This window comes from Apodemus sylvaticus, chromosome 7 (assembly GCF_947179515.1).
Source record: "Apodemus sylvaticus chromosome 7, mApoSyl1.1, whole genome shotgun sequence".
Lineage (NCBI taxonomy): Eukaryota > Metazoa > Chordata > Mammalia > Rodentia > Muridae > Apodemus > Apodemus sylvaticus.
The window spans coordinates 75,332,914-75,355,593 of NC_067478.1; the positions used below are offsets into that span (position 1 = coordinate 75,332,914).

At 43.6% G+C, this 22,680-nt stretch overlaps 1 protein-coding gene across 1 annotated transcript in view; it reads right to left on the reverse strand.

Annotated features, from left to right (window-relative positions):
- Positions 1-5,182: 5,182 nt before the first annotated feature.
- The window catches only part of Slc35f2 (solute carrier family 35 member F2), a 46,710-nt gene continuing 29,212 nt past the window's right edge, over positions 5,183-22,680 (reverse strand). The window contains exons 3-8 of the mRNA XM_052188326.1: positions 20,252-20,379; positions 15,968-16,127; positions 14,474-14,630; positions 13,264-13,316; positions 11,928-12,082; positions 5,183-6,571 (exon numbers count right to left, since the gene is read on the reverse strand). Of these exons, the coding sequence (XP_052044286.1) occupies positions 6,383-6,571; positions 11,928-12,082; positions 13,264-13,316; positions 14,474-14,630; positions 15,968-16,127; positions 20,252-20,379 (842 nt within the window). The 3' untranslated portion in view covers positions 5,183-6,382. The remainder of the gene's footprint in view (positions 6,572-11,927; positions 12,083-13,263; positions 13,317-14,473; positions 14,631-15,967; positions 16,128-20,251; positions 20,380-22,680) is intronic.

A 22,680-nucleotide genomic window follows, 5' to 3' on the forward strand; every position in this document is an offset into this window, starting at 1 on the left:
GTTAAACACTGGGAAGAAAAATATCTCAGCCCATTCAACTATTTTTTATTTTTAAGATGAGGACTGTGTTATCAACCTGATAGAATCTAAAATTGTCTGGGAGTCTCCTGGCTTGATTGCATTAATTGAGATGGGAAATCCACCCACTGTGGGCGGTACCATTCCCCTGGCTGGGACCTTAGACTATAGAAATAGAGGAAGGGGCAGAGAACCAGCAAGCATTCATCCCTCTCTGCCTTCTGACTGTCCATGGTGTGACAGCTGCTTCATGCTCCTGCTGCCTTGCTGTCTCTGCCGTGACAGACTGTACCCACGAGCCTTGAGAAAAACTCTTTCTCCCATAAATGGCTTTTGTCGTGGTATTATATCACGGCAACATGAAGAAACAAAGACAGGATCTTACAATTCATCTATCCCAGGCTGGTTCCAAACCCACATTCCTGGTTCCTCAGCCTCCCTAGAACTGGAGTTACATGTGTGCAGGACCACACTCAGCTTTCATCAGGTTTCAATGAAAGAACAAATCTCCTATCCCTCAAGCTGCCTGTAAAATATTTACCTCTGCTTAGATTCACGGATTCTCATGGCCAAATACTGTTGTTTCACCTGCATGTCAACACCGGTGGTCACAATTTCTCTTCTATTTATCATTTCTCAAAAGCATACATTTTATTCCAATAATAAGAAATAAACCCCACTAAATTAGGATTTGCTTTTTCCAAACTAGGATAGCAAGTGTCTCCTTACTGAGCAGCTTCTAAAATTTTTCAGTCTGCCCTGTTTCAGCTGATGCTGAGACTGAACTGTCTTTGGAGAGATTAATGTATGCTTAATGGGTGCTGTCATCAGACAATGTCCTGAATAATGAATCACCCTTTAGTTTCCTAAGCCATAGAATTATTACTATGTAGCCAAATAAAAGCTAGTTTTTCACAAGTTGAGGACAAGGACAGGACAGAACAGAGGAAAACCAAGGGAGCCAACAAATACAGTGTTTATGGTGAGCCAGCCTGGTTTGTTGTTGTTGTTGTTTGGGGTGGGGGGTTGTTTGATGAGGGACTGAAGTTTTAATTTGCTGCTATGTTAAGTATTAAAAGAGCTTGTTCCTAGTTTCCTCGACACATTTGATATAGCCCAAGGCATGCCTCGGCACATCCTGGCTGTTATAGCAAAAATCTTCAGGACTGGGTGGTTTAAAGCAGGAGAATCTGATTTTCCAGTTGCAGAGACTAAGCGTCTGTAGATCGTGTGTCGGAGGAGAGCCTATTTCCTGGTGTTTAAATGGCCAGTTTCTCACTGTTCCTCACCAGGCATAAGGAGAAAGGCAACTAAGTCTCTAAAGCCTTTTATAAAGACACCAGTCCCATCCTGGACTCTGCCCTTTTGCCTTCCAAGACCCTACCTCCAAACACCATCGCATCAGGGATTGGGTTTCAAACATCCCAGCTGCTGTAGGCACTATCTCTGCCCACAGATCTTATAATTATAATTAAGAGGATAACAAATGCACCTGAATTCCTAATTAGGTGAATTAACAATGTAAAGCAGAAGGTAGGCCTCCCGTTCAGCATTCAGCATTTTCACAGTATGCCCATTTTTCCTAAACTATAATAAATGCATCAAACTTTTGAAAGCCCTGTAGACCATACCGTAGACTAAAATAGTGCCCTACTTAACTGTTCCAGGTTCAAGCCTCAGTGCTGGGAAAACTTTAAATGTGTGTGCGTGTTCGTGTGTGTGTGTGTGTGTGTGTGTGTGTGTGTGTGTGTGTTACAATAAATACATGTGATGGCTATTCTTGGTTGTCAACATGACTGTATCTGGAATGATCTACAATTTAGAAATGGGGGGCACACCTGTGACCTGGATCTTGAAGCTGGAAGACACAGCTTTTGATTCAAATCTTGAGGTGGGATGGCTCATGCTTTTGATCCAGATCGACAAACTCCCTTAATCCAGATTTTAGGGCTCACCTTTAATCTGAGCTATACCTTCTGCTGGAGGCCTACATAAGGACAATGGAAGGTGGGTTTGGTTTCTTCTTCAACTGCTTGCATTCACTTTGCCAGCACACCTGTTGGAGCCTTCTTCAGGATTCCAAATTATACAGAAGACCAGCTGAACTACCCAGCACCCAAACTCATGGGGCTGAGCAACTAGTAGATCTGCCTGTAAGTCATTCCAATAAAATACCTTTGTGTATATTCATTCCATAGGTTCTGTGACTGTGGAGAACCCTGACTAGATAGATAGATAGATAGATAGATAGATAGATAGATAGATAGATAGATAGATAGATAATGTGTATGTATATATCCAAAGGTATATGAAGTAGCCATAAAAAAGTGCAGTCTCCTAGCAAGCAAAATTAATACCCAAAGGTCAGAGGTGAGACTTCACAAGGAAACTGCACAGCAGCTACACACATCTGTAAGCCGTGTCTTGTATAAGCAGCTCTGGCCTCTTCACCACGAGAACAGTGAGCTGTGACGGTGAAGTGAAGAGCATTTGAAAACATCCAGATGTCAGTGACCAGTTAGAGCCAGATGTGTGTGGATGGCCAGTTAGAGGCAATCAATGTTCAAATAGCCTTTTATTTTATCTCCATCCTCACAAGCCTTTTAATCAATATTTCCATCTCCATAATTATCTGTGCTTTGAATTAAGATGGTTAGAAGACAGGGTTGTTTAAACCAATGAATAAATTACATGGTGAAGATCTTCACACTGGGGGACAAAGCCTTGTGGTATGGACCCATACAGGGAAGGGAGGGCGATATTTTACTGATCTGATGAGGTTTCATCCTCTGATGTGCCATCTATATACATCATCAGATGTCTGAAATACTTTCTTTGTGACTTCTGGAGAGCTGTGTGCTCAGCATTACCTAATTTCCCCATAAACCACTTGCTTTTTAATCAGCTAAGTGGCTCTCTGCTGAATCTCTCCCTTTTATTGATATATTGTGAGGGTTGAGGCTATAGCCAGAAGCTAAGTAATTCAGTGTGGATGAAATGGCACATCACCATAATTATGATAGAAAACAGAATCGTGCCTGGGCATACAGAAGAGCTTGAGGAGATAAAAGTTTACATCAAAGCTTCCTTAAGAGGTAGGCCCTGCTGCTGCAGAAAAAGTGACACTCACATGCCAGGCTTTTCCACAGAAATCCTCCCAGCAGCTCATGTGGTGGCTGCCTCAGTGTCTCCTCAGGACAAGACCTTCTTTCTCCCTTGTTGCTTACTGACTGGGCCTTGACAGGCTAAAAAACTGGATTCCATTTGCACCTTAGCCACCCATCTCCATATGAGTGAAGTGTGTCCCAACTCTTCCAAGATTCCACTCCACAACTGTTAACTGGGGGCAATCCTTTCTGAGTGAAGTCCTGATAATACACCCTTTAAAACAAACACCAGTGTTTTAAGAAAGTGTCTACCCTAAACCCCAGCACATGGGGATGCAGAAGCCAGTAGATCTCTGTGAGCTAGTGGTCAGCCGTGACTATACAGTGTGACTCTGTCTAAAACAAAAACAAAACCCATCAGGCCAGCAAGACGGCTCAGTGGGTAAAGTGTAGGTATAAGACTCTGGGTTTGGATTTGAAGTCCCCATGTAAGAGTTGGGCTTGGTCACAATCATCTGTAACCTCGGGTCTGCGAGGCAGAGACAGTCACATCAATCCTGGGGCTGACTGTCCAACAAATCTAACAGAAAGAGTGTTCAGATGTTCAGAGGGGGGTAAGGAGGGAGGAAGGGTGGTAGAGAGAGAGGGGGGGAGGGAGGGAGGGAGGGAGGGGGAGAGAGAGAGGGAGAGAGAGATACAACTTGATATCGACCTCTGACCTCTACTCACAAGGAGACACACAGGCAAACAACTTGCACACAAATACATAGTTACATTTACACATTCCTCTGTCTCTGTCTCTCTAGTTTCTCCCACCTCCTCACCCTTCACACACACACACACACACACACACACACCTCAATTTTTAATCCCTTAACAAACAATATGGAAGGAACAAAAAATGAGATTGCTATCACAAGCAGTCCTGGGGCCACTACAACTGTTAAAGTGCCACATCCTGGAAACCCCACTGCCTAAATCAGGAGAGAAATGTTACCCACCCATCCGAACATAGTAATAGCATTGCAAAGTCCCTTCTCTAAATAATTGCCACAAACCAGTTGCAAAGTATATCCACATGGGGGAGCCAACGAGCAGCTCCTTCATATTGGTCACTAGATATTGGTGTTTGAATGGGTCTAGGGTTGTTGGTAGTGTTCTGAGAGGGTCTAGAACCTTTGGAATTGTGGCCTACCTGGTATTGATGGGAGGTAAAAAGGAAAATACCCACTGAAAGTGTAGTTTAAATAGCTTGTGGAGAATGAGAGACTATTTCATTCAGAGACATTTTATACTCCGTGTGGTCATTCGAAAGTATAAACTGTTGATTGCTGCAAAGGACTCAAGTGTGTACACTCGGACCCAATGCAGCCCCCAAGCAGGCATGACACGTCCGCCTTGCCTCATAGGACATTCGGTCCTGTGGACACAGGACAAAACTGCCTGTGAAAGAAATTGTGACTGTACCAAGCTATTTAATATTTACAGGGAAAGGCAGCAGCGTGGTGCACAGCTGTAAACCCAGCACTCAGGAGGCTGAGGCAGGATGACCAGAAGTTCAAAACCAGCCTGGACCATGCAGTAAGACAGTCTTACAAAAACAGGAGCTAAGACGATGGCTCAACGGGTAAGGCGCTTACTACACAAGTGTGAGGAGCTGGGTTCAAATCCCCAGAGTCTATCTATGTAAAGCCAGGCAATTAATGCAAGGAGATTGCATAATACCTTGAACTGAGAGGAGACTGAGGATGTTCCAGAAGCTTGTGGGTCAGCTAGCCTGGTCTATTCTTCAGGGGACAGCAAAGAGACTCTGCCTCAAATGAGGGAGAAGGTAAGAATTTAACCCCGTGGCTGTCCTCAGACCTCCATTTGAGAGCTTTAGCACATGCATGTCCACACCCACACATATGTGAATGCATATATACATATATCATAGACATGCGCGCGTGCGTGTGCGCAAAGATAAAAACAAGCAACAAACACATAAATAGAGCTCTGCAAAGGGGAATGGGTTAATCTCAAACAAATATACACAGTGTGATTCTATTTCCATGAGTTTAAAGTCTTTTAATAATATGAACACTTACCCCAAATTTCTTTATTATACTTATACAAAAACAATTTACATAGAGTTTTCTGAAGGTGGCACTCTGGTGGCTGACTTTATGCTGAGGCTATGTGTTGACACCGTGCTGAGGAATTGTCACAAACCTGCGAGCATCATAAACCCATGGGAAGAAGGAAGACACTCTCCTCCTACAGTCAGGACTCCAGAACCCCAGCACCAACCCACTTTAGGAATCCTAGTGTGGAACCATTGGTCAGTGTTCCTTTCTTCGATGGGAAGTGATTAGCGCTGTGTTTTTGATTTAATGATAATGCATTTTTTTCCCAACCTGAGACAGCAAGCTCTTGTCTTGCTATGAGAAGTTGCAGCGGGTTAATTTTCTAAACTGTGGCTTGGTGAGGTGAAGACAACGGGGATGACTCTTTCCCGGGCACCGGGGATATTTTTAAAAGGGTAAGAGGAGTGGATTAGCTTGGAGAAGTCTCAGGGTATAGTGTGGGGCTGAATGGGAGAGATACCCAAATGTAACAGGCTTTGAGAGTGGTTTGCTCCGGAACTCAGAACGCAGGAACAAACGTGGCTAGGGATAAGCAAGAGGACAGAGGGGAGGGACTGGCTATAAAACATCAAGGAACACAACTGGGAGAGGATTTCTGGATTCCTGTACTCATTAGCTGCTTTCAAAGTAGTCACAGTTTATCTTGGGCAATGGAGTGCTGCCCCACCCATTTTTCCCACCACCCACCACCAGGGACCAGGCGTCATGGGTGTCTAAATTTCATAAGGCCCATGGGCAGTGACTGCCCCAGCAGAACAAAAACCATGAAGCTCCCAACAGAGGACTCTTATTGCACAACCATCCCAGACTCTCTCAACTCCTAACTACCTAAACAGCCCCGAAGCAGCTCCCCATCCCTCCTCTTCTCACACGTGTTTCTGAAACCCCAGCAAGGAGCCTTGCACATGTCACTCCGGCTCACAGGTACTGGTACTCAACACACAGAAACACTACCCTCGGGCTCTCTGTTCTATTTTAGTATTTCTAGTTTGGAACCACTAGTCAGTGTTCCTTTCTACAACCTAACCATCAACATTTTCCCTCCGAGGCCGATGTCGCCTCAGATACGCCCTTGGCAGTGGCAGGCTCTGCTCACTCCTGGTGACACGCCGGCGTCTGTGGCTTGTCCAGCTACAAGACTGCAGAGTGGGTCTCTGGGAGACTGGTCTCCTCAAGCTTCAGGCCCAGATTGTCGATCCCGATGCTGGTGACAGGAGGCACGCTGCTCTCTGCTGGCTCTGCGGTGCGCGTTGGGGTGGAGCAGTACAGGATAAAGCCTACCATGATGACCGTGAATGACAGGATGTAGAGTCCTGAAAACTGTGAGGAGAAAACAGGCAGTTAGTTAGACTCCCTCACATGAGCAAGGTGCTGTGGCCTGTTGTCAGCTATTCTTTAAGATCTGCCTTCATAGTCTCTTTCTGAATGTCATTGAAGGAGATGCCAACAGCCCAGCCCTCCTCTGTACACTGGTAAATACCAGCCTCAGACTTTAGGACCTGGGTGACAGTTAACTGGATCCTTGGCTTTTGTTTGTTGGTGAGAGGGTTGCATGTAGCCCAGGCAGATCTCAAACTCACTGGGTAGTCAAAGCTGACCTTGAATGTCTGATCTTCCTATTTCTACTTCCCAAGCGCTGGGATTACAACTATGGGCCACCATAACTGTTTTGTACGGTGCTAGGAATATAAGGCTTCATACATGCTAGACCAATATACTACCAAATGGGCTACATCCCTTGGGCCTTTGGAAAGAATCTCTTTGCCTTTCTCTACAGTGATCCACTTACTGGATCCCATCAAAAAAGCTGTCTCACAAAATGGAATACTTAATTGGCAAGTATGCACATCATGAGAGACCCCAGCTTATGGTTCTATTATCCAACACAGGACGGTCCGCTAGGGATCTTCTTAGCCTACACCATTCCAGTGAATTTCACCTTGTTAAATTTAACAAACTATCATATCTCTGTAGTTAAGTCTTACATTAAAATAATAATAATAATAATTCACAATAACTGAGCAAATTCAGAGAACTAAAGAAAGTCAGGGCATTATTCTGTAGAAGAGGCTGGAGTCCAGTGGGGTGACCGAAGCAAGGGCAATCAGGGGAACAGATCCCACAGAAGGCATCTGCTTCCTCTCTCCAGAAGGACCAATATGGAGGAAGCCCATGCTGACAGAGACACAACAGGATGGAGTTTCTAGCCTCTAATCTGCTTGCTCTTTCTTTTTCTTCTTTTCTTATTTATTCTTTTTTTTCCTTATTTTCCGTGTATGTGTGTGTTGCCTGCATGTGTGTCTGTATACATGGAGGTACTGCCAGTTCTGAGCCAACACCGAGTGCTAGGAATTGAATCTGGAGCCTTTGGAAGAGCAGCCAACACTCTTAACCACAGACTAGTCACTCCAACTCCTTTAACCCATTCTTTTTAAGGCTGAAAATGGCTGTCCAGGGCAAGATTTGAGACCAGTCCATTGGGCATGTCCTCCACAGGTGGCATCCTAACATACCCCAAAAGTTAAAGTCAATTATATTGAATAATTTAAGTATTTGCTCTTTTGCAAATTAAGGATGCTTCAAAAGTTCAATTTTAAACCAATTCCGTTACCCCATTTATCTGTGTGAGTTTTTTTTTTCCTCTCAGTTTCAGTTACTCACAATCTACATGGATGGGCCCAGCACAGTAAGACGTTGTGTTGCTTTGCTTTGGGGTGTTGGTGTTTTGAGACATATTTATATGTAGTTCAAGCTATCCCTAAACTCACTGAATGCCAGGATTATAGGCATGAAACATCACACTTAGCTTAATCTTAACCTTCCTATGGACTGGAACAGCCTTCCCTCGATACGGTAAGGACATAAACTCAATGTCCGCCTGGCCTGGTAGCACACACCACCAATCCCAGTACTTGGGTAGTAAAGCCAGGGGACTCGGGAGTTCAAGATTATCCTGGAGTACACAGTAAGACACTGTATCAAAGTTAATTAATACATAAAACATGGACCAGAGAGCTGGCTTGGTGATTTTAAGAGCACTTGCTGCTCTTTCAGAAGACAAGAATTTGGTTCCCTGTAAGATATCTTACAAACACCTGTAACTCCAGCTCCAGGGGATCCAACATCCTCTTCTGACCTGCTCAGGAACCCACACATCTGACAGGTACACAAACAGATGGATACAACACACACACACATACACACACACATGCACAAAATCCAATGATAATATCAAGTTGAACAATGAGCTTTTAATTTTGATGTCTAGAATTTAGCATGGTGCCCAACATACCACCAGTGTCTAATGCTAGTAGGGGGAAATTACTTAGAGACCATAGGGAATGTTAAAGCTATTTAATATGACCTCATCTTTTTTCCCCTTTGCGATTGGACCTCATTATGTTATTCAAGTTGGTCTGGACCTCCTGAACTCAAGGAACCCTCCTATCTTAGTCTCCCAAGGAGCTAAAACTATAGGCTTAGTCCAGTGCTGCTGCAACCAGCTTAGTAAACTTTTAAAGCAGAGTTACGAAAGTTATTCCTGCTTTCTAGAAAGTGTTCATATGACCAATGGAAAACCTAATGGTTTGTTCAAAATAGGTCCTGTTTGCTTTCGTGACTTTCCAGTGTGTCAAGAACATAATTTCTAACTCTTGCATCATTCAGTAGAGACTGTGTGAAGGAGGTCGGCCTCCCAAACAGTCTTAGCCTTTCCATTTTTAATTCTATGCTCGGTGTCTGGATCTGTATGGGAAGTCTCTATACACTGCTTTATTAAACAATATTCATTCACTCAGGATGAATACTAGAGATATTGAGTATTTAAGAGCTGAAACAGATAAGTTTTAAAAGGAAAATTTAAACCTCTTTTTCAAATGCTAGTTTGGAAAAAAATTCTGAGCCAAAATTTTTAGGGACTACATTTTTTTTAAACTGGTAGTTTACAGGAGTTTGTCTTGAGAAACCATACCTAGGGAACTGGAGGAGTGGATTAGAGGGTAAGAAAGTAGGCTGGGCACACATACGGGCTTCAGTTCAGATACTCAGTACCCATAGTAACCATTAAGTCTGGAATCCCAGCATTGTGGGGACAGTGAAGATCACAAGGGCCATATTCTTCGGGAGACCCTTTCTCAAGGAAATAAGGCATATAGCATATGTCCTCTTCTGGCCTCCACACACTACATACATGCACGCACCTGCACAAAGTACATCTAAAACTCTGAGGGTCAGAGTAGAGCTGCCCTTTGCTCTCTTGAGTCTTCAAGTGGCCTTTGACCAAAAACAATAAAATACAATATCAAAGCAAGCTACTGGATATGCAGGTACAGAGGACCATTAACTGGAAGGGTGATCATGCAATGGTGTGCTCCCATTCCGAGAAGGGCAGTGTGCAGTCATGTGCCCAACAACAGTACACAGAAACACTTCTTCATATTAATGTCAGGAGCATTTGATGAGAACGTAGTTAAGATCCTAGGCTGAAAGATTAGGAGTTTATGAAATAAAGTATATGTTATGATTCAAAATATAATAATAAGTAGCCACAAGGGCACCTTGCACTGGGAGGTTTTATTCCTTTACCTTTACCTTTACCTTTATCTCCTCTTGGCCATTAGTTTACTTAGAGTAGAAAATAAAAAGCTACATTACTAATGAATGATTGGTTCAAATAAAAAGTGGGGCCAAGGAGAAGGCTCAGCAGGTAAAGGTACCACAACATCGATGCTAACAACCTGAGTTCAGTTCTCAGGATCCATGTGATGGAGAGAGTTGATCTCCAAAAGTTATTCAGATCTTCAGATACGCCATGTCACAAACATGTGCTCACACACAAATAAATAAATATAATGTTATAATGGTTTTAAATATGGAGAAAAAGTTAAACAAGTCATCCTTGTCCCCTAGAAGAGGGCCTTATGCAGCCTCAGCACCAGAGAGCAACTCCCTCTCTTAGGAGAAATATGGCTGCCCTTAACAGTTCTCATAGGCATAGACATATATGCATACAATAACAGTTAATGAAAGAAGAAGCTCTGGATTTGAAAGGGAGAGGGAAGAGGTCTCTGCAAGAGTCTGAAGTGAGAGCCAGGCGTTGTGGTGCAGGCCTTTAATCCCAGCACTTGGGAGACAGAGGCAGGAAGATTTCTGAGTTCGAGGCCAGCCTGGTCTACAGAGTGAGTTCCAGGACAGCCAGGACTACACAGAGAAACCCTGTCTTGAAAAACCAAAAAACAAAACCAAAAAACAAAAACAAAAACAAAACAAAAACAAACAAACAAACAAAAACAAAAAGTCTGAAGTGAGGAAAGAGAAAAAAGGAATGTTGTGATTATATTATGTTATTAAAAGGTAAAAAAACAAAAACAAAAAAAAACCTACCCCTACCATAAAAACTATTCCTCTGATTCACTTTAATATTTTTATGTGATACTATCAATAAACCAATAAATATTTTACCAGTGTTAATTGAGAAATTCCTTCACCAGCAAGTATTCAAAGACATCATCTGGCTCCTGTCCCACATCACCTTGGGTAGTAAAAAGGTTTACACTTGGTTCACAGACATTTCTGAGAACCCAGTGAGCTTCATGTATCAATAATTCAAATAAGCCTTGTGAGTTCGAGACTGCTAGTTCCTAGGAAGAGAATAATTCAGCTCCAAGGATTCCTGTTTGGTATCCAGAAGATAGCCTAGATTTGGTAGAACATGTCTGTAATCCTACCACACAGAAAGTGAAGGCAAGGGGATCCTGAGTTCAAGGTCATCCTCTTCCACAGAGTGAGCTTGAAATTAGCCTAGGCTTGTCTCAGAAAAAAAAGCCACTAAAGATGGAACTATTCTAGTCACACATGCATGATAACAGGCCCAACTCTCCTGCCCTTCCACCTCCGACCTTTTGTGTACAAAAAGAGTGATAAGAGATTGAACATCTTGTCTGGGCCGGACTGTTTTTCAAGGTCAACAGCAGCCCCTGGAACATGCCTGAACATGTCTTATAGCTGGTGTTCTCCACTACCTACCCATCAAAGATGAAACCCATCTTATTTTATTCCTCTGAAAGCCTTAGAAAGACAATTCTTCCTCCAATCAATTTCTAAGCTATAAATAGTAACAAAATGGGTGAAGTCTGTCCAGAGAGATTATTGCTAAGAAAACAATAAAGAGGTGCTTTGTTTGTTTTGTTTTGTGTTTTGAGATCCAGAGTCTTATAGAAACTTGTAGCCAAGCATGGTGGTATATGCCTTTAATCCCAGCACTCAGAAGGCAGAGGCAAAAGGATCTCGGGGAGTTGCAGGTCAGCCTGGTCTACAGAGCTAGTTCTAAGACAGCAAGAGCTATGCAAAGAACCCCTATCTTGAAAAGTGAAAGAAAGGGAGGGAGGGAAGGAGGGATGAAGAGAAAGAGAGAGAGAGAGAGAGAGAGAGAGAGAGAGAGAGAGAGAGAGAAAGAGAGAGACTTTAGAGCTGGGGGCATATCTCAGTTGGGAGAATACTTGCCCATAAGTCCCATCTTCAGCATAAACCAACCATGCCAGGAGTTGAACATCATTGTCAGCTACATAGTCAATCTTCTCAGGCTAGCCTAGGATACTTGAGGCTATCTCAAATAAATAGGCAAATTGATTTTAAGTTTTCTTATGTTTTCTTATTTGAACACAATCTATTTTCTTACCTTATACTCGAATAGAAAAAGCCCAAAGAAAAGGCTGTAGAGGTCAGCTGTCAGGATGCCCAGGTTGACTGAAGTGGCACTAGTAACTTTAATCACCAATGGCATGAAGCTGTACAGGCAAAACATACAGAGGGCAAATGCCACAAATAACAGGGCTGTGAAGAAATGGAACAGCTCAAATCAGGAAGAGAAATCAGAAGGCAAGGTACTTAGAGTTTGAATTGTCACAGAAAACTCCCCGATCCTTTGACAGACTCTCTGCAAAGCTTCTCTTTTAACAGCCTTCCTAAAAGACTACAAAGCTTTCTGGAAAGCAATAACCATAAAATATTATGTTGTGAAAATTCAACAGGGAGTTAGATGATCAACAGGGGTATGACTGAGACAACAGCCTTCATCCTGCATCATCCACCAAGACAAAAGGTTGGCTCTGGTATAAAAGTCCAACCAAAGCCAGGTTAATATCACATGTCAACACAAAATTTCTCACTGGCCTTGTGTACTTTTATTTGATTGGTTGGTTGGTTGGTGTGGCATGTGTGACTAGATTCACAATAAACTATTTTTAGGATATCAAAGATAGACATTAGATCCACTATATTTTATTCGGCCCATTGAATGTTCCAAGGTAAAACAACATTATTCTCTACTTTAGGACAGTGTTGACCATGCAGATGTTGACAGAGTAGCAATATGTCTGTTCAGTAAGCACTTTTAAAAACCCCATCCTATGCTCCATATATGCACACACAAATCAGGTGGGAGGGAGGTGCTCAATATATGTACTTTTGGGATATCTAAGATATTTAAATTTCCCTGCATTTAATTATCTAATCATGGCATACAATCTTCAGCAACACCTATGTATTATTTAACTGCTTCCTACCCATCATTAAGGCTCAAATCTTTCTTAACTATCCTAACACCTTCTGCTTTATTCCCACAAATGCCCAAGGATATCAGAGGGGTTGGAGCAACAGTGGGTAGACGGTGATTATACAATCATCCATTGCTTGACGTTAATGCTTCACAACTTACATGAAGCCCGTGGTAAGCTCTAGAAGTTCAAGGACCTAAGATGTAGACTCATTTGCTTGATAGCTAATGTGACAAAGGTCAGTCTTGGTTTTATTCAGAACTCCTAGGAAGGAAAAGTTATTTCTTCAGACAAAGATTAAGAATTAATCCTGATAGAAGATAGCCTGCCCATTCTCAGAGCAGGCCATCATCACTGGTATGAATTCCCAAAGATATGAAAATACGATTGAACTGGTGTTCATTTTCATCAGTTAAAGGACGGAATACTGATGTAAAAGGTTATCCTTTAGATACATACCAATTTTCCAGTCCCATTGAATCCGGGCAATGTCTTTATATTCCACAATCAATCTAAGATCAAAGCAAGAAGCTATGTAAAGATTCACGTGTTAATTTTTCTTATTTTATAGAGTTTAGAAGCTGTAGTTTGGCCAAGGTCAAGAGTTATACTGAGCTTTAAATTTTTTCTTAGAATATGAAAATATTGACCACGTGGTGGTGGTGCACGCCTTTGATAACAGCACACAGGGGGCAGAGGCAAAGACCAATCTCTCTACTGATTGAATTCCAGCACAGTCAAGGCTACACAGAGAAACATGTCTCCCAAAACAAACAAACAAAAGAATATAAAAATATCTAGGCAGGCATGTGGCTCATACTAGTAATTCCAGAACTCAGAAGGCTGAGGCAGAGGGATTGCCATGAACCTGGGCAACATAGTGACTTGCCTAAGCTAGTGTCAAGCCTTGTCTCAAACACCAAACAAATTAAAAGAATAAGATCTTCTATTAGATTTTACCATGTTATTGATTTCAACTGTGATTTGGGGTTAAACAAATAATAGTAGTTGGAGAGAGCAATCATCTATCAAATCTCATTAATTATTTTAGATTCATTTATGTTTATTTTATGTGTATGAGTGTTCGTTTGGCCTGCATATATGTCTGTATGCTATCCCTTGGAGGTCAAAAGAGAGAGTTGGGCCCCTTGAAAATGGAGTTACCATGGTTGTGAGCCCTCATACAGGTGCTGAGAACCAATCTTCCAAGGTCTCCGGCAAAGCAACAAGAGATCTCAACTGCTGAGACATTTCTCTAGCCCCTACTTACTAATTTTAAAAAAATTTAAGTTTGCATGTTAAGTAATGGGTTTTAGTTTGCTATTCTAGTGTGTGTGTGTGCGTGTGTGTGCGTGTGTGCGTGTGTGTGTGTGTGTGTGTGTGTGTGTGTGTGTGTGTGTGTGTACCATGTGCCACAGCGTGCCGTGGAGGAGAGAGGACCACTTGCAGTTTCTTGTCTCTGTCATGTTGGTGTCATGTTGGTCCTAGGGACTGGAGTCAGCTCATCAGGCTAGGCAGCAGGCATCCTCACCTCCGAGGCTTTTTGCTGGACCTTTGTTTTGACACATTTCACTTTCTTATAAGTCGCTCCCCCCTCCACTGCCCCTGCCCTCTGCTCCCTTCTCCCGTATTTGTCCGTTTTGTTTTCATGAAAGGTTTTGACTCTTACAGTTGTATGCCACTGATGATGGTTCCAAACAGTCCCACCATTCCTAAAAATTCCTGTCTGCTCAGCTTCTTCACGATGTACTCCTCACACACGTTAGACACAGCATACAAGGAAGCCCCAAGCAGGACCAGGATGTCGCCGATGAGAACATCGCTCCCTACAGGGCAGCAAGACACAAAAGGAAACCTGCTGTCAACGGGTAAGCCAGGATCGACCAAACACTGCTCATTTGAATAAAACTTTATTTAATTCTAGTTTCTATACATATAAAGGCTCTCGCCCTTACTGTGTGGCACAAACATTTTCACATTTTTATTCCCTGGGAGACCAATAGAGTGGAAGATGGTACCGTATGCCAACCTGAAAGAAAGCCGTTTGAATACATGGAGAATTCACAGAATGTATTGCAAGGAATTTGTTTAGAACTATGGAAAAGGATGCTCGATGAAATAAGTGGTTTTATCTTGATCAAGGAGATACTAAAGGTATCTTGGAGAGCTGGTCAATTCAGACCTGGTCTAGCATCTATACTGTCAATTGAAATATTCCATCAGGAGGTGGTAGCACCCACCTTTAACCCCAGCACTCAGAGGCGGAGGTAGGCAGATAGATCTCTGATTTCGAGGTCAGTCCAGTCTAAGGAGTGAGTTCCAGGACAGCCAGGAATATACAAAAAAAAAAGGAAAAAAATCCTTTCTCAAAAAAAAAAAAAAAAAAAGGAAAGAAAAAGAAGGAAGGAAGGAAGAAAAGAAAGAAATACTAAAACACTCAGATCAAAAAACAAACAAACAAACAACAACAACAAAACCAAGGTTTCCAGGCAGATCTCTTTTTTGAGGAAAGGAAACACTGACTTCTGAGCTTGGTGGTGAGTGGGCGGTCCTCCACTGCAGTGGGGCGGGGGAGGGGAGCTGAGGAAGGAGGGGTTTGAGATTTTGAGTTTAAGGAAAGGAAGAAAGGTGAGAGGAGGCAGTAAGAGGGAAGGATGGGAAGGAAGGAAAAGGGTAGGTAAGAGATGGGGAAAGAGAGAAGAAACAAAGAAAAGGGAGGGAGAAAAAGAAACAAAAAATGGCATAAAGGGGAGGAAAAGAGAGAGGTAGCTTAAGAACAGAGCTTCGGAATATCATCCAAAATGATTTAACAAAAAGATGATTTCTACAAATATATTTAAAACAAGATTTTAAACACGTTTAAATGGGGAAAGGCAGTTAAACAAGAAAAAAAAAAAAACACCAAATGTTTAGCAGCAAATGAGAAAGTGCTACCGGAAGTGTCAGGTGCGGAGGAAGCCAGCACACCTCCTGGAGGAGGGGCCAGCCCAGCAAGCCGGAGCAGCCTCAGACACGCAGCGGCAGCAGCGGCGGCGCGAACCGCTAGCTCACAGCATGGACTCCAGCAGAGGACCCCGCTGCAGAGGTCAGTGTACCTCCGCCAGGCTAACCTGAAAACACGAGCAAAGATACTTCTGCAGCCAAGCAAGCGGCACAATCTCACCTGAATTATCTTCTCGCCCGGCTAGTATATCTGCGCCAACCATGGTCCCTACACCCAGCAGACAGACAAACACGGCAATGAAGTGGATCACTTTGTATCTTGCTCGGAGAATAAACCAGGAGAGCGCCATCAACACAGGAATTCCAAAGCAATCCAAGAGCTGCAGGGGAAGAAAGCAAGCAGCCTCAACCACGAACGTGAGAAAGCATGACGAACAAGAGAAAAAAGAACGCACTCAATGAACATTTGCTATCGCTGGCCCTGAATGCAAGGGCTTACCTGAGCTGACTCATTTAAACTACACGGTCTCTCTGAGAGATTGGGACTGCGAGTCCGTTTTAGATGTGCACACAAAACCCCAAAGGCTAAAGAGAGATTACCTGCCCCAAATCATACGGTTAAAAGTCAGGCTGAGGGGGGATGGAGAGATGGCAGCCTTGGGTTTGATCTCTAGTACCACATAAAACAGTACTTTAGAGGTAGAGTCAGGAAGGTTAGGACTTAAGGTCATCTTAGGCTACATAGCAAATTCTAGACCAGCCTGAGATCCATCAGACCTCCCTCTAAACAAAGCCACTCAAAGGCTGGGTCTGTTCATTCTACCCAGGAGCCTCTGCTTTCCCCTCTGCATTTATCTTTAAATTCAGAAGGCAGAGTCTCCTTCCAGTACATCCATTTACACTCCCAACAGACATTTATTAAGTATGACCATTGTCCAGGACTCTGTAAGAGGGCTTGGGTGTTCAGCTCAAGTACTAAAGCACTTGTCCCGCAAGCACAGGGCCATGGTGGGTACAACATAAGAGGAACTGGAATATAAAATTGAACAAGACAGAAGCCCTATCCTGAGAAGTACAGACTAGACTGGACAGACATGAAATTAGAAATCACAAAGTCCAGTATTTAATTGTAAATTGGTCAAAGCTCTACCAAGGTAAGGTTACAGTGAGGCAACGAACAGACACCATCTCCCTGACACAGAGTTCAGCTCTACCATGTGAGGCACATGCTTGCCCCCAGCAGTTTCCTATTCATTTCTAGCATATGTTCCTCCATCATTTGGGGCCCATAAGACACTTTCTGTAGCCCCCATAACTGCTCTTCTTATCAAATGGGGACAAGGAGTATTCAGACTATAGCAAATCCAAAATCAATGGCAAGATAAGTGTACTGGCTGGTTTTGTGTGTCATCTTGACACAGGCCGGAGTGACCACCGAGCAAGGAGCTTCAGTTGAGGAAATGCCTCCACGAGATCCAGCTGTGGGGCATTTTCTCAATTAGTGCTCAAGGGGGGAGGGCCCCTTGTGGATGGTGCCAGCCCTGGACTGGTAGTCTTGGGTTCTATAAGAAAACAGGCTGAGCAAGCCAGGGGAAGCAAGCCAGTAAAGAACATCCCTCCATGGCTTCTGCATCAGCTCCTGTTTCCTAACCTGCTTGAATTCCAGTCCTGACCTCCTTTGGTGATGAGCTGCAATGTGGAAGTGTAAGCTCAATAAACCCTTTCCTCCCCAACTTGCTTCTTGGTCATGATGTTGTGCAGGAATAGAAACCCTGACTAAGACAATTCAGTTACTCAATTCTTAATTCTCTCTCTCTCTCTCTCTCTCTCTCTCTCTCTCTCTCTCTCTCTCTCTCTGTGTGTGTGTGTGTGTGTGTGTGTGTGTGTGTGTGTGTGTGTGTGTGTTTAAAAATACAATGGAATACGTTTTAATTTGCGGGTAGATGTATAGGCCAGTAGAGAGTGTTTAATCTGGAGCTGGAGACGTAGGCGATTGTGAGCCACCTGTTGTGTATGCTGGAAACAGCTCTCCTTGGCTACAAGGACAGCAGGCATTCTTAACCACTGAGCCACCTCTGCAACTCCTGAAGGATAATTCTTGATGCCTTAAAGTATATTCACAAATAAAGTATAAATCTATGCCATACACTAATTATATTCCTGAAATGAATGTCTACGCTCAGTCTGTGGGGATATAAGTTTGCTCCTGGTTTCCTCCATGTCTGTTAAGTCATGGACAAGACAGCCTGAGGCCCCCGGCAGTCTGTGGATCCCAGGCAAAGCAGTTTATTGCTAGTTTTCATGGCAATGCCAGCACTGGAGGCCAGCATCCCACCACTAGTCATGGGCCTGCCGTGTTACCTACTCTTTAATCTCTCTCTGAACTTCCTTGAGCACAACTGAACATCAAACCACTAAACAATGTCTTGGAAGACACCAATGGAGTGTAGCCACAATGGCTCAACACGGTCAAAGCTAGTCTATCCTTTAGAACCTTGGATGAGGCATGACCTTAAGAGAGTTGCTTATGTCATGGGAAGAACAACAAAGGCTTCATCCCCTTTGTTGTTCTATCTATTACTCATTCTATCACTGAGTAATCTCCAGCCAGCCAGTCTCTAAGCCAAAACACAAAATGCTGGGACCAGATCTAATGATCTCAGGTCCCACCCATACTAAAATGTCTTGTCTGACACCTGTTACCTTGGGCTATATACCTACAGGAACTTCCTTTCTGAATGTTTTCTTGGGGTAGAGGTCCGTTTATTTGTTTTTGATACTCTCAGTTCCAAATGTTTCATTTAATATGTTTTTTTAAATTACCATATTGTCACAGTGACCAGATTAGAGGCACAATCACTTATTTAGTCTATGTTCACATTGGAAAACACTGATTTTCACCAAGCCTTCCTTGCCTTTTCAAGGTAAACCACGTTTCATTTCACCTCAATTTATTGGTAGTTTCTAGAATTTGAAGATCTAAAGAATGTATCTCTGTTAGGATAGTGAGAAAAATGAAACCTCAACAAGTTATAGTGGTTAAGACTCAGTGGTCAAGAATATGGGATGGTCTTCAGAGGACCAGGGTTCAATTCCCGGCATTCATGTGGCTCACAAAAACCTGTAACTCCCATTACAGGGAATCTGGTGTCATTTTTGACCACCAGGCACACACATATGTTACAGAAATACGCACGCATGCACATTAAAAACACTAAAATACATAAAATAAAATTTAACTTAAAAAATTTGAAAGAGGAGGGTCAGGGTGAGTGCAGCACAGTGAGTAGAGTGTTTTCCTGGCAAGCATAAAGCCTGACTTCAGTTCCTAGCTAGTGTTGTACAAAATGAGTGTGGCACGGCAGGGTTACCTGCTGTCATAGCACTCGGGAGGTGGGGCAGGAAGACCAGAAGTTCAGGATCACTCTCGGTTACAATGGAGACCAGCCTGGAATACACAAGACCTGTCTCACTGGGCACAGTGGCTCCTTCCTGTAATCCTAGCCCTTGGGGTTGGGGGTTGTGGGGGTTGGGGAGCTGAAGTAGTATGATTGTGAGTCCCATACATAGTGGGTACCAGACTACCCAGGGATACACAGCAAGTCCTTTTGTTGGGAGACAAAAGAGTTAAAGAATCATCAGACCCTGAAGTCTCATCTGGCTCCCTCACCTTGGTCTGCATTTACAGAGCATTTTGTTGTTATGCTGTTAAGCATGTTAACATGCTGTTAAGCAGTAGTGTGACATGTCTCATCATTTACTAACACTAAGGCTCAAGACAGAAAGACTCAGCCTTTCTCCACAAAACAGAGTGGAGACATAATGCCACGAAGGAGTACTTCCCCTCCAGCCCAGCAAGAGTAAAGCCAATAATGGGCTGGTGAGTGGGTGAAGTGCTTGCCGGAAGAGCTCAGAGGCCCAAGTTCAACCCTCGGAACTCGAGTAAAGGTGGAAGGGGAAAACTGACTCCGTACAGATGTCTCCTGAGCTCCACTCAGGTGCCAAGGCACACTCATACACGCAGTAATAATAGTGGTCATTTTTAAAGTAAGTCTGTGAAGAAATAGGGACAAGAGTTTCACTGCTGTCAACACCTCTCCCCGGTGTGACCAGCAGGCTCTGTCGTCAGCGGGCCTCTATGCCCTGCTTGGCTTGCAAACCTCCACTTTTGGAGTTCGGAGCCACACTTACTTCTGTGTTCAATGCACATCAGGACTCCTGCCAGCACCTCGGCAGCAAGTTCAAGCTAAATAACTACGCTTATTTTGCTCAGCACCGTTCAGATCTGCTGTAGTGTGAGAAAGCTCAAAAGTGACTAGTGTGTATCCATTGTCAGTGATTTCAGAAGACGTGACTGCAGAGCACATGCCTTACTGGAAAGCACCTATCGTCCCCCTGTGTTCAGGGCTTCTTTGAATGCACAGCTTTGCAATAAGATTATGTCAACGCATACATGTTCTTCTCTAAGAAGCTTAAAAGCCAAACCGTTCAAACCCTCTCTCACCTGGACACTGGTCAGGGTGGTGTACTGGTATGCTCTGACAATCAGATAATTGGCTTCCACATCGGCAAGCCCCAAGAGAGCGTACTTCCACCATTTTCTCTTCAAAATCTCCAGAAGGTTATCACTGCCTGGTTGAAAGAAAGCTGGGTGAGTAGAAGTGACTGTGTCATGACTGACACATCCATCTGTAGACCAGAAAGTCAAAACGAGGGTCTGCTCTGTATTTCAAACATGACCTGTCCTGATTTCAGCTACCCAGAGGTCAGATATCTGTGCCGTCACCACCAGGTTTGCCTAGTAGGAAACTGAAGATGACGCAGCTATGCATGGAGAACACCAGGGAGAGACACGGAGAACAGCAGTGGTACACAAATAAGATCGGGACGGGAGGGGGGGCTCAGTTGCTAGGGTGATTGCCCAGCACGCAGAGGCCTGGATTCCATCCCCAGCACCGCATAGAGCCAGCACTGTGATACACACACAGCTGTAATCAGAGGTGGAGATGGGAGGACCCGCAGCGCAAGGTCATCCATAGCTATGTAGGGAATTAAAGCCAGCCTGAGACATAAAACCCTGTCTCAAACAATAATAATAAATAATATATCCATTTATGAGCATGACTACAGCCATTCCTGGCAATCACAGACTATTCTGGAAAAGAAAATGTTTTGACAAACTAATTGGTTCTCAAACCCCCTACTAGCATGAGTTTCTTTGAAGAAAACACAGCAAGGTCATTCTTTAGAAAAAGACATACTTTTAAGTGAAATTCGAGCCAACAATAAACTGCCTTAGTGGTACCTCGAGTGAATGCTTTTTAACCACCACACACACCATAATTCTTTTGCTTTAAATTAAATGGGATTTACTCATCTGTGGATTCACAAGAGATCAGGAGCTGGCACATATGTTGGGGAGGCTTTTTGGTAAGATAATCTATAAAGAAATGCCAGGCCATGGTGGTACAGGCCTTTAATCCCAGCACTCAGTAGGTAGAGGAGGGTGGATCTCTGAGTTCGAAGCCAGTCTGGTCTACACAAAGGAGCTCCGAACCAGCTGGGGCTGTGTGTTGAGAGATGAATGAAAGAAAGGAAGGGAGGAGGGAGGGAGGGAAAAAAGGAGGGAAGGAAGGAGGGAGAGGGGGAGAGAAGGATGAAAGGAAGGAAGGAGGGAGGGAGGAAGAAAGGAACTGAGAGGCAAAATAAACCTTTGCGTCCTTAAGTTGCCATTGTCAGAAATATTTTATCTCAGAAGTGAAATTCATATAGTAACCAAATGTCTATCACTTCTTGGCATTTTGGCTAAGACCAAGAACATTAACCAAATAACTAACGTAGAATAAAATAAGGTAGAAAAGACTTCACTTGCTTCCTGGAACAGAATGATCATTGCTGAAAACAGTGGGCCGTTGCCCTTAACAACCCGCTGGCTGCCTGGTAGGCTTCTGTAAAGTCTTGCCAGTGCCACCTTAGAGTTTTAGGCTATAATATGAGAATACCAACTGGACCCAGCATTGAAGCCTTTCAGGAGCTGTCCTGGCTCCAGACCACAGGTAACATTTCCTCCCTTCCACTCTCACTGGTGTCGGAGTGTTTATTCCAGAAAGATTCCTGCATCATAAAATTCCAGCTACCAAGAACATCCTGGAGATCCAGAGTGGGTCCTCAACACGTGGCGGAAAAGCATACGGCAGCCTTGACTTCAGGGGACTATACTGAATCACACTGTCCTCCTGAAGGCGGGTGCCTCCAAAAGAAAGCAGAGTCCAGAGCTATCACGAGTAAGCTACTTCTGCCCAACCCCAAGATACTGCCCTAGAGATCTTGCCAGCTAAGGTACCTTGATGATTTTCTCCATCCTCACAACTGGCTTCAATTTCCTACAGTAGTGATAACAATCAGTAGTAATAATGTTAATAGGCAGGTCTGGTGGCTATAATCCCATCTACTCAGGAGGCTGAGGCAGGAGGATTAAAAATTGAAGAACAACTTAGTAAGTTGTTTACAACAACTCTTTAAAAAGTTACAAAGGGCTAGAGAGATGGGCTCAGTGCTTTACAGTCACCAGGAGCAGAGTCAGATAAGAGAGCTCAGGGAAGAAGCAGCATCCTGCAGACATGCCTGTGACCCCAACTCCAAGGTGGGTGGAATCAGGAGGGTCTCTGGGGCTTGAAAACACAGATCTAAGTTCAGAGAGACACCCTGCCTGAAAAACAGGAGAGTATTGCAAAAGAACAGTCAATGCTTTCGTCTAGCCTCTAGGAACGCCCCAACATACATGCATACGATGGACACACACAACATGTAATAAGTAAATCTTAAGATGTAGATGTAGAGAGAAGATTGGGAACAACACTGTAAATTCAATTCCAGAGTACTTCAGAAGGGAGGGAGGAATGGAGAGAGGGAAGGAGGGAAGGGAAGGATGGA